Source organism: Bidens hawaiensis, unplaced genomic scaffold, assembly GCF_021521415.1.
Source record: "Bidens hawaiensis isolate Kalapana, Puna unplaced genomic scaffold, B.hawaiensis_p1.1 tig00019639_1, whole genome shotgun sequence".
NCBI classification, from domain to species: domain Eukaryota; kingdom Viridiplantae; phylum Streptophyta; class Magnoliopsida; order Asterales; family Asteraceae; genus Bidens; species Bidens hawaiensis.
In genome coordinates, this window is record NW_027492978.1 from 188,372 (window position 1) to 200,482 (window position 12,111).

General features: G+C 35.6%; 2 protein-coding genes across 2 annotated transcripts; both read right to left on the minus strand.

Annotated features, from left to right (window-relative positions):
* Window positions 1–713: 713 nt before the first annotated feature.
* Window positions 714–4,583, minus strand: LOC143558749 (protease Do-like 10, mitochondrial). Its single transcript, XM_077047523.1, has 7 exons — window positions 4,188–4,583; window positions 2,424–2,669; window positions 2,144–2,339; window positions 1,805–2,064; window positions 1,601–1,728; window positions 1,270–1,524; window positions 714–1,194 (listed from the first exon to the last, which is right to left on the minus strand). The coding sequence occupies exons 1-7, from the start codon at window positions 4,579–4,581 to the stop codon at window positions 961–963; spliced, it is 1,713 nt and encodes a 570-aa protein (XP_076903638.1). The 5' UTR covers window positions 4,582–4,583; the 3' UTR covers window positions 714–960.
* Window positions 4,584–6,132: 1,549 nt separating this feature from the next.
* Window positions 6,133–9,569, minus strand: LOC143558751 (acetolactate synthase small subunit 2, chloroplastic-like). The gene is made up of 10 exons (XM_077047526.1): window positions 9,302–9,569; window positions 8,048–8,261; window positions 7,887–7,970; window positions 7,706–7,774; window positions 7,533–7,616; window positions 7,313–7,462; window positions 7,151–7,240; window positions 6,964–7,068; window positions 6,595–6,870; window positions 6,133–6,504 (listed from the first exon to the last, which is right to left on the minus strand). The coding sequence occupies exons 1-10, from the start codon at window positions 9,550–9,552 to the stop codon at window positions 6,355–6,357; spliced, it is 1,473 nt and encodes a 490-aa protein (XP_076903641.1). The 5' UTR covers window positions 9,553–9,569; the 3' UTR covers window positions 6,133–6,354.
* Between the last annotated feature and the right edge of the window lie 2,542 nt (window positions 9,570–12,111).

Here is a 12,111-nt window from a genome sequence, read left to right on the forward strand (position 1 = left end):
TTCGACGCGGTGTTTAGCAAAAGTGATGCTACATTGGCGGCCACGTGGGTTTAATGCCAGCAACATATCTTCCCACAACTTATAGCCTTAGTATAAGTCTACAAGTGTAACGTGAGAATAATGTAAACATCAAGTCACTCTAGATTAAGACAAGCGCTTTTCTATGTATTATTTTTATATGTAAGGCTTAATTAATAATGTCTTAGTTTTATAGCCTCCATTTTGTAAATCCTCCTAAAGAAATAAAATTTTCTTTCTATAGATCTCTCTTCAAACTCTCTCCTAGTCTCTCTTGGTCTTTTTGAACGTTTAGTCATTTTTACCAGTCGTGTATAAATAACCCACACCCTCTATCTTTATTATAGGATCCTTGATATTCATACGGTAAAATTAACATAATTTTTTCACAAGTGGCTCTTTTATTTTTTTCTCTATTTAACAAACTTACCTAATAAATTTCACCCATAGCAAAATTATTAGTAGGAAATGGAGAACTATTGATCCTTATAATTTAAAGAGACAATAATATATTAAAATCACATATAGTTAGAAATTGTTGATGTAAATTTATTTTCTACTAAATTGAAGTTGTTCTTTCCCCAAAAATAGAATTGGTATCCCAAGGTGGGCAAAAACATTCATTTTGATCAAGTTCTAATTTTGCAAACAACAATTTAAAACTTGTTTAGATTCAAAGTTTGACCTAAAACCAAACCAAACCAAACTAAACCAAACCGCAAACACGTCTTTTAAAACCGGTTTGGACCCAAAAGGGGATCCATTTCAACTGCATCCTTGAGTAAAAGTGTAAAACCACTTCCACCCCATTCCCAAAATTACTGCAGCAATCATACAAATTACAGCACACATCCAGCAAAATTTGCTATCTAAAATAATGAATGACTAAGTATTACAATGTGAGAAAATAACTTAAAAGGTACATAGCACTTGAAACTCAGCTCAAGCGGAAACCGCCTGAGATAAAGTATCAGGGGTTAGTAAGTCATTTGACATGGCAGAGGGTATTCTATGGCGCTTTAAGATATGAGACGTAGCTGTTCTTGCTTTATTATAATTCAAAACTATCACTCTATCATCATCCAAATCAAACCTCAGGTTATCTTCTTTGCAATCTTCAACTAATTGGCACATATGTTTCAAGTTGTCAATTTCAATACCATTCACCTTCTTAACCTGCTCACGACAAGAAGTCAAATCATAAAATCATATTAAGAACCACAAACTAATATTTTTCGTTTAAAATAATACCTGCAACTCAGAAAGGCGCTCATATCCCACATTGATATCATCCATCAGAACCTGAGATAAAATAACAAGCTCTTGACCAGGTTTTTGTGGTAATTCTCTCAATGCGCGTTCACAGAGTCGGCGTGGAGACGTATTGTACCAATCTTCACCATATTCATGAAGGTATGGCTGGCTCAATGGAACAAATACCAGACCAGCAAAAACATAATAACTTGGAGCCTTATCAAACTGTTGAATAGGTACAAGAGGCTTCAACTGCAAAATAATAACATGTTTAGACACCGTACGCACTATTGTGAAGCAAATGATATAAAAAGATTAAATGACTTACTGGACGAAGAGTAACTGTCAACTCAAGCTCTTCACCATCTCTTAATATTTTCACTATAGCGGTTTCATTTGGCTTCTTCATGGAAACCAGATGATCAAAGGTTATTCGCTCCCGGTTCCGAAAAGGAACTGCAAAATTTAACATATATACATATAGAAAATTAGATATATGAATGCAAAACATGTAATAGAAGATGAAATTTACCTGTTCCATCATTGGCTATAGGAACACCATCAAACGCAAGGACAATATCGTCTTTCTTTAAGACATCATACGCATTAGAAAGTGGATTAATCCTGCTCACAAGCACCCCGGTTAACTCAGGGCGCATGCGAAAGTATTCACGAAGTTGGACATTTTCAGTAGGTTGGCATGACAAGCCAAGAGAACAGAAACCAGAATAGTTTCCACTAGCTTCAACACCATCAACAAAATGTTTTATCACAGGCACAGGAATTATGTAACTACAAAACGAGTCAAACACACAAAGTGAAAAGAACATATCTTCTAATTAATACGTCTAACTTATGGAATATGACTCACCCTATATTTTCTGCTCCAGAGAGGTTTTGAAATGCTACACCAGCAACCTTATCGCCCATGATAGCGGGCCCACCACTATTTCCTGGATTTATGGCTGCATCTATCTGTATTGCTAACAGCTGAGTGGCTCCATGAACATATTGTGTAGGCTCAACTCTTGAAACTACTCCTTTTGTAACAGATATATTATCACCGCCTAAACATAGTTATTCGGTTAAATCAACCTTTATTTCAATTTTCAAGAACATATAGCTAAAAGGACTAATATTATTACTGATACCTTGAGGATATCCAACAACTGCAACAGCTTCTTGCATAAATGGGATGTCACCAAGCTCTAAAAACTTCATACCCTCCCAAAACTCATCACTTTCAATGGTGAGAATAGCAAGGTCACATTCATGACCAACAGCTTTAACTTCTGCTTTATATTTGGTAGGAGAACCATGCTTTCTAACAAGTACAAATGTGTGATCAGCTACTACATGAGCATTTGTCACAATCCTCTTACCGGAAATAACAAACCCTACAGGTTTTCACAAAGATGCAGTGTCATTTATGAACAAAAAATGCCAATTTATCGCTAAATGTACCCATTTATAAATACTAATTGAATAACTGATATTAAAAATAATAGTCTAAATAATAAGCACAATTCTCTTGCCAAACCTAACAAACCCTACAGGTTTTACAAAAATGCAGTTTCAGTTATGAACAAAAATTGCCTAATTACTGATGAATGTATCCCAATTATAAATATTATGCGAATAATCTACCTATTCTAATAAATAACTTGGATGCTACATGTCCTCTTCCTAGGGTATCCACCTAGGATTTTTCCACTTGTCACCACCACAATCATTCTCAACATTTCTTTTTGAAATATTCTTAGTTCCATCAAACAAGTATAATTATGTATAACTTCCAAGTTTCAAATTAAAATTTAAATTAAAATTCATTTTCCGTAAATATTAACGAAAATTCATCATTTAAATCTTTTCTTTTTGATAAAGCATTTCAAAATTCAAATATTTCAAATCTCATAATTAAACATTAATTCAATTCTAATCAATGAATAAGAATATAATTACCGAGTTGACACCGATATAATCGATAAAATTTTACTTTTTTTTTTACTTAAAAGCCTCTATTCAAGTCTCCAAAAATCTCCAAGTTCAAAATTATGGTTGTTGAAATATTAAAACAGAAAAGAAGAATAATGATAACAAATTAATAATTGTATTTTATAAGAGATTAAAAATATGTTTAACAAATTAACTTAATAGAATTTATAACTATCACGTCAAAGTTCACTTTTTTAAAGAAATATATCTTGTACTACACAAGTTTATTCAACCTTAGTAATACACGAGATACTAACCTAGTTCATATTAGAAGCAACATTTTAAATAATAAGCACAATCCTCTTGCCAGAAATAACAAACCCTAACAAAACTGCAGTTTCAGTTATGAACAAAAAAAAAGTGCCGAATTATTGCTGAATGTATCCCAAATTCCCAATTTACAAATATTATGCGTAGGGGTGCAAACGAGCCGAGCGGCTCACGAGCTACTTGAACTCAGATCACTAAAAAGCTCGCAACTAGCCGAGCCCAAGTCTTAAATAAAGCTTGTTTGGTTATCAAGCCCGAACTCAAGCCTTGTAAAGGAAGCTCATTTAGTCTCGTTACACCTTAACGAGCCTTGTGTATATTTAGTTTCAACTCTTTTAGACTTCTATATATTAATTTCACATCGCACAGCCGAGCAGAGCAAACTTTAGTCTCATTTACGATTTTTCTCAAAACATATAAAATAATTAAAAACATCTATAAATTAGATATTAGATAATAAATAATAAAGAAGCCTCACGAGACAAGCTCGAGCTTTAAAAGAATAGCTCAAAATGAGAGCTCTAGTCGGTCAAAACGAGCCCAATATTAATTTATGAGAATTTTATTCATATTAAAAGCAGCAGTTGTTAATTGTTAATAATAATAATAATAATAATAATAATAATAAGTTAATAAATTAATTAAGAAACCTGAGCCCATGGATTCACGCTGAGACTTGTTTTGCCACGGAAGGAAGTAATTAGGGCTACTAGCAACTGTAAATATCTTAACAACTGAATCCAGTGCAAGCTCTATTGCCGAATACGCATCGATCGTATCCGCGACGGCGTCAATCCGGCCAGTTGACTGTTCCACGGCGGTGGACGCGAAGGCGGCGGTTGTGACGTATCTGCATTGATTCAAATTAAAACTTGTTGAATAAGTTAGAACTGAAGAGCATGGTCTTAGGTTTAGTTGTGAGTGACGTGGATGAGGTGTGGTGTTGAAGTGTCTGGCAGAGGCGCCGGAGAAGGTACGGCGGCGGAGGTTGTGGGATAAAGAGGAAGTGGCCTGCCGAAGAGCCCGGCCGATTGGTCGGAGCATAGCAAAAGCCAAAGGGTTTTGACTTTTGAATCAATCAATCAATCGCTCGCTCCAATAAAGCTTCCTGCTATTATGCAAAAACAAGCTTGTTAGTTGTTAATGGGCTTACTTCGGTTGTCTTTTTTTTTAAGGCAAACACTAGTAATCTTATTCTAGTTTGCTTGACAAGAAATTGACATACTTGTAGACTTGTAGTAACTTCTTTGTAAAATTATAATTAAAGATTATATTATACGTATACCTAAACAAAGTATTTTCATTTTCAAATGACAAATAAAGAAACTGAAGACAAATAAAGTATAAACTGGAGTCCCGATGGGTATTAGGTAAATGGATACTGAAGACCTTGAATCCGAGTGAGTGAACTGGATGTGCAAAACTAACAATGTCGTTAGCCTTGTCATCTGAAACTGGCTTCCTATAACAATCATTTGGCGTGAGAAATCAATATGATAAGTACCGAAAGTTATGAGTAATATGGAGTGAAAGTCGAGAGGGTCGAATCATTTTACCGTTTGGAGAAGTCTCCTATTTATAGATGAATGTTTGAATTGTTATTGGGCCATATGTCAATTGGAATATCCAAGTTGTACCCTCTGTGACCTACGCGGTGGAGATCGTGGAGGCCGTTTTCTCACTGTGTAGTAGAATTGTCTCTCGTATACAACAGTCATGGTGGTCCTTGCGTGTACCTTATGTTCATGTGACGTAGGGCCTCCAATTTAAACCAAAAATATACTCGGTTATGGAATGACTCTTAAGTTATTTGAAAAGACAAACATATTCGTAGTGACTTGTTTTGCTTTGAAACAACAAAATTTCAAAATGCCTCTAATTCTTGCTTCGTTTTAGATCTTTAAAAGAGTTGGGCCGGCCCTGAATTATGGTGCTACCCCGTTGGGTTTTCTCTCCAATGTACAATTGTCTAGTGGTCCTCGCGTGTACATTCTATCCAAGTTTTGTCTCTAGATTGGACTTTTAAGGGTGTGCGCCTGTGGATTTGTTCTTTCGGCGTCTTTCTTCCAGTGACTTGGGCCTCTTTATGGTTGTTCTCCATATAACTTCAACAAAAAAAACATATAATCTTTTGTCCCACATATGATCCAAACGTCTTGATTATTAATTTCATAACAAATGAAAGAGTTGTTAGCATGATGAGTTATTGAGTGATGAAGATAATGTGTGCTTTGATGGGAACACATTTGTTCCTTTTGTCTTCCAATTCTGGGTTCTAGTTCTCATTTCATCACACCTTGATGGTGGTGTGGTCGCAAACGTTCGTGAAGACTCTCCTATTGGCAGCAGTCATGGCACACAGTATCAGTTATGACAGTTTGTAAACGTTATAAAATGGCCTAAATATATATCAACAGTTTTGCCATAAATTTGTATGACTAACCACCCTACTCTTCAAGTCTTCACATATGTTTCAGCCCTTTCACGACAGCAAAAAATGGCGACTACATAATCTCTTCACTAGATATTATATCAGAAGACAGGACACCAACATTCTTTTGTACGGCACTTCAAGTGCTCGCTAATTCAGCCAACAATATTTTACAAGGAACCAATTATCCATACAATTACTCGAAACTGTCTTTTAAACATGAAAATAAGAAACAACAAAACGTAAAGACTGTTGCAATTTCCATGTCACATAGTACAACAAAAAGTAGCCCGCCAGAAAGGGGACCCTAGAAACTATTGGCGCACAAGAATCGAACCAAGTTAGATTAACTTTAAGCTAGTAATCTTATGGCGCCTCTGCCTGTATTACAATGGAAGAGAGTACCCACGTAAGGAAGTAGAATCGACTCCTGACTCTCTCACCAATGCCACTCGACCAGTCCTTGCCACCTCACAAATTCCATAGGACTCCAATAACGTTTGCAGGGCGAATAACTTATTAAAGTCTCCAGTAAGCTGAAACATGAAAGATGATAAATAAATAAATAGATAAATAAATAAATAGAGAGAGAACAAAACAAGAATTGAAAAAAGAAAAACAATTACTTCAAGTGTAATGGTATGATCAGAAACATCGACAGGCTTGGCCCGAAAGATGGTGGCAATGTCTAGAACATCTCTTCTAGCAGCAGCACTTGCAGCAACTTTGATCAACATTAACTCACGCTCCGAAAATGGCAAGTGTGTAATATCTTTGACTTCATGAACATCTATCAATTTGTAGAACTGCTGAACCAACTTGCCAATAGATTCATCTGTGCCAGCAATCACAGTTGTAATGCGAGATAAACCTTCAATTTCTGCTGGACCCACAGCCAGACTCTGTAACCGGTTAATTGCCAAAAGGGTTAGCTACATCTCAACCAGATATTATTCTATTAAAATAATTTAAAACAAATTATACTATTATATTACCTGAATGTTATAACCCCTTCTTGATATAACTCCAGTAACCAGGTTGAGAACTCCAGGAACATTATTCACAAGAATGTTTATAGTGTGAGATTGACGACCGGTTGACTGCATTAATTTGAAAAGTGTAGTTGACTTTTATAATAATAAAGAATTGAAGTGTAAATATAGGGATAATGTGATATATTACATCTTCATCGTAGAGCACTCCCCAATGGGCATCAAGAACTTGATCCATTATATAATTATCATCATAGGACTCCACAGGATAAACATCACCCTGCATTCAAATAAATTATAAAATTAGAGAAAATGATTGATTATAAAGGAGGCTTGCAAAGATACAACTTACCCCTGACATTGTAATAGGATTCTCATCAACAATTTTAGGAATACTAGAAACAGCAGCAACTGGGCTCGGGGCTTCTAGATCTGGATAAGAAGCTGCAGAGAAGTTCCAAAATGGAGCCGTTTCACCTAGTTTTTCCCGCCTTAAAGCAATCTAAAAATGCAGTAAATTCAGTTACAGGTTTTAATCATTTTATAAATTATATTGCCTTTTGAACAATTACCTTTCCGGTTCTTGTGAGTTCTTTGATTCCAAACTTAGCTAAATTCCTCTGAACAGCAACCATCTTCCCGGGATCTCCAGTAACCTTAATTAACCAGATGAGATAGATTAGCATTATTAATTATTACGACATAAACATGCATTTATTATGAATCTTGATTGATAGGAACTCACCTCTATAGTCAAAGAGTATTCTGATGTATCCACCACATTGCCTCTAAAGATGTCTCCTAGCCACATAATCTGAAAGTAAAAAACAAAAGTTTATCAAACTTAAATACATTACTTTTTCTAAGCTGTATAATTGACTGATAAATTGCAAGAAACATCATAAAAGTATGTAAATTGCCAACACCTCGGCTCTTGTACTCGGATCAACATTAAGCTTTACAAGCATCATTTCACGTTCCACTTGTGGATCCTTGGAAAGATCTTCCACCTAGCACACCAAACATAATTTAATAACTCTGCAATTATAACAACTAACAAGCTTATTGAATGATAACAGAATACAACCTTCAAGACATTCACAAGCTTGTTGAGTTGCTCTACAACTTGCTGCAAGACCTTCTCTGTTCCCGAGACGACGATAGTGAACAAAGCTTTATCCTTGTTTAAACCAACAGCAAGTGACTCAATGTTGTAACCTCTTCTCGCGAAAACCCCTGCAATTCGGTTAATAATACCACTTTCATCTCCAACAAACACCGAGATTGTGTGGCGCTTCACCCTGGTCAAAGGTCACCAGTCAATCCATTGAAATTGACAATATAATACTAATATATTACAAATTGATAGCCCTGCTTGTGGTGCGCACATATGATGTATATATGTGTGAACCCTCGGGTGGGCAAAAGTGAAATTGCACTAATTTTGACGTTATTTTACTAATCTCGTGAAAATAACGTTAAAAGTGACGGACGGTTAATCAGGCATCATGTAGTGGCGTTGATAGCCGAAAGACAAGGGTACATGCACCGATCAGCCGGTGTCCCGATGATTGAGTGCTATGTGCCTTATGTCCAAGGCTTGATGCAAAACTACTATCGAGCCGGGGGTCTCACCGAAAGCAGCCTCTCTATCCTTATAGGGTAGAGGTAAGGCTGTCTACATCTTACCCTCCTCAGACCCTACCATAGCCTTGCTATTGGTGGGATATACTGAGTACGATGATGATGATGATGATATTACAAATTGAAAGTTTAGGGGTGTGCAAGAAACCAAAAACACTTAAAAAAATCAAACCGAATGTTAAAACTGAACAGTTTTGGTTTTGCATGTAATAACAACAAAAAAAAAAAAAACATAACCGAATTTAAAAATTTTATTTTAGGTAATTTAAAAATATTTAATATACATGAAACTTACATATTTTAGCACAAAATGTATAATAAGTAATTAATTAAAAAAATAATTTAGACCAAATTTATTATTTTGGGCCAAATTTTGTTTCTCTGCCTAAAATTTTCATGCTCAAACAGCAAACCAAAAAAACCAAAACCGAACCCAATTAAAAAACCTAAAAAGCAAAACCAAACGGTTTTAAATATTTAAAAACCAAAAGTTTCGGTTTTAGCCCAAAACCGACTCAAACTGAACCCCCTTGAATAAATTGTTGATATTAACAGGTAACTAACTGATTAATCAATTAAACACTTAACTGAAATTGACAATTGAACCCCATTTACAAAGGATGGAAGAAATCATTGATAATAATAATAACAACTAAACTAAGTAACTGAGGCGATAAATAAATAAGAGGGTTATTACTTGGAATTAAGTGACGTGGCAGCTCCATTACCCGTGCGAATACCTAGCAACGTCGCCGGAGATCCGTCACCGACGGTTCCATTACCGGCACCGGAAACAGCATTCACTACTTCCAGACCTTTACATTTTCGATTTAATAGTTTCAGATTTGTGAGTTGAACTGCCAACGGTTGCACTCTGCTCCGGTTACTGCAGCTTAACGGCGTTTCGGCCGCCGTGAAGAGAGTGCAAGTGGTGGCTGTTTTTGTCATTGGTGGTTTTTACTTTTCAAGGATGAGTTGAAGCGGCGGAAGGAGTGTGAGTGTCGGGTACCATATGCTTGTTAATGGTCCACGTGACATTCATGTTATTAAATAATACTGTAAATGTTTTAATGTGTACCCAAATCTGTATTTGTTATAGACTTATAGATAGATATTTTTTCATAATTTGATGTGACCAGTTTTTATAAAAAAATAAATTATTTTTACTTTATTTTATGTACCACTTTGCCAATGGTATTGGTTGTTTGAGCACGGTACTCGATTGATGTGGATTAGGGTTTGTGTCGTTGCTTGCTTATATTCGGTTAATTAGACTGATATGCTGGTTGATCGAAAGCGACCGCTTGGGTCAGAATCAGTCACCCAATTTAACTTGAATACTTTCTCCAATATAATCATTTATCTATGTTAAAAGCATAGATTGCTAGTGGATTTAAGTTAATATTGTGTGTTAATAGTTAACTTAATTGATTCCAATGATTATATATGATAAAATGCTTTAACCTTGTCGGTTAAAGTTGATTCTGAGTTTAATGATTCAAGTTGATCACTTTATTTTCAGATGACGAGATTGCTTTGTTTACATTCAACATAAACGGGCTATGGTCGTGCACTTTATTTGCTACCCCTAGAAATTTATTTATGAGTGTTTTTCTTTTTATCTTTTATGTTCGAAAATGACGCTTTAGAAGTAGTGGTTGCTGGATCTTTCTCACCTCTCACGTATACTAGCATTTCAAAATTCTTCAAGATGTGCGTTGTGATTAACTAATTCACATTTAATGCTTATGCTAAATGGGGTAATATGGTAATATGAAATTCAAAAAGAGCTCTGGAAAAACCTCATTTTGCTTTATGTTATTAAAAAGGTTAAGTAGGCAACCGATCATGGTTACCGAATAAATTTAGTTACTAAGTGATGCATTTTTCATATAATTGTATTTCGATATAAATTTTATTATAAATACAGTTGTAATTAATATTAGAGGTGTAAACGAGACCATCACTAGAAGCTCAATAACTTAACGAGGTTAAGCCTATTCTACAGTGAGATTGTTTAGACTTTGGAGTCTAAAAGATAGCCATCAATAGTTTAAGCCAATTTTAGACTTTCTTTTCAATTTATTCTGTTTTTACAATTTTGAGCATTCTTTTACTAATGTGAGTGGCCTTCTAACCAATGCCATTACTCACTCCTCAATCGTGACTCAATGACTCTTGTGTCGCCTACTTTCGATCGACAAACAATTCGTCCCATCTATGACTCAAAGACTCTGTCGTTTACTTTCGATCAACAAACCTTTAATTCCGTCTGTGGCTCTATGACTCTTGTGTCTACTTTTAATCTAGAAAGTTGTTATAGGTTAATCAATAATTCTCAAGTTTAGGCCTGTTTTTGAATATTTTAATGGAGATTCAAGCCTTCTGTGTAAAGTGACAATATTAATCAATAAAACTGGTTTCAGGAACCGGAATAGATACTCTGAAAAATCTGTGACTTGGGTTTCTTGATTGACAAGAGAGAAGGAAAGCATCAAATAGTACACACAAGGTGTTTGGCTATATGTCTCCAAGAAATGTGATCACTTGGAACACTACCATTATGTCCTACCAATGTAACAATGGGATACGAATTGAACACTACCTAACGAATTAAGTCTAGCCAGTGTCCTAAGCATTAAAAACTGAATTCCATCTTTTTAATGGGCTCGTTTTCCCATACCGCTTCTATCAAAACAGATTTCGACCAAAACCAAAAACAGCATTTGTTTGTAAGCGGTTTATAACCCGTCACCTCGCACAACCCGATCTGCCTGGTTTAACAAGTATAGTATGCACACATGTATTAAAAGGAACACCAAAGCTACCAAAAGGATAAAACCAGCTGAAACAAACATGTTAAGGATAAAACTAGTAAAAACCAACACTAAAACTTAAAATAAAAACCTTGATTACTGCACAAGGAAGCCAACAAATATCAAAATTAGACCTTAAAACACTTCAAAGAGATTGTTCTACTTCTCCATTATGCATCAACTAAATCAGTAAAAATAAATGGTCAGAATCGGAAGTCCAAGTTAATAATAATTATTAAGGATGCAAACGAGCCGAGCTAGTGCGAGCTACTTGAGCCCAGATCGATAAAAAGCTTAAAACGAGCAAAGCTTTTCAATCTTGAGCCTAGCCTAGCCTAGCCTGAGCCTTAGCCCTAACGAGTTTTAAATACTTCTATGTATTAATTTTACATTGCACAACAGCACAACCGAGCTCGAGTTGAGCTGTAGCTCGTTTAAGGTACTACATGAGCTCAAGCCTAGGCTCGTTAAATGGTTCATTAAAAATACAAAAATAATTAAAAACTTACGTAAATTAACTAACAAACAAGTCCAGCCAAGCTTAGGGCTGTTCACGAGCCAAGCCAGGGTTCGAGCTCAAGCACGAAACTAAACGAGGCAACTTAGCTAGGTTCTAGATCGATTTTGAAGTTAAACCAGCCTGAGATCAAGCCAACGAGCCAAGCCATGACCCAAGCCGAGCTTGGGACAA

Bases quoted from the DNA above. Each gene is read 5' to 3' on its own strand.
- LOC143558751 (XM_077047526.1), bottom strand. From the start codon at position 9,552: ATGACAAAAACAGCCACCACTTGCACTCTCTTCACGGCGGCCGAAACG. The intron at 7,463-7,532 runs GTAATTGTTCAA...CTGCATTTTTAG, and splicing joins AACTCACAAGAACCGGAAAG to ATTGCTTTAAGGCGGGAAAA. The intron at 6,871-6,963 runs GTAATATAATAG...AACCGGTTACAG, and splicing joins GAAGGGGTTATAACATTCAG to AGTCTGGCTGTGGGTCCAGC.
- LOC143558749 (XM_077047523.1), bottom strand. From the start codon at position 4,581: ATGCTCCGACCAATCGGCCGGGCTCTTCGGCAGGCCACTTCCTCTTTA. The intron at 2,670-4,187 runs GTTTCTTAATTA...GAAAACCTGTAG, and splicing joins GCGTGAATCCATGGGCTCAG to GGTTTGTTATTTCCGGTAAG. The intron at 1,195-1,269 runs GTATTATTTTAA...TGTCGTGAGCAG, and splicing joins AGCGCCTTTCTGAGTTGCAG to GTTAAGAAGGTGAATGGTAT.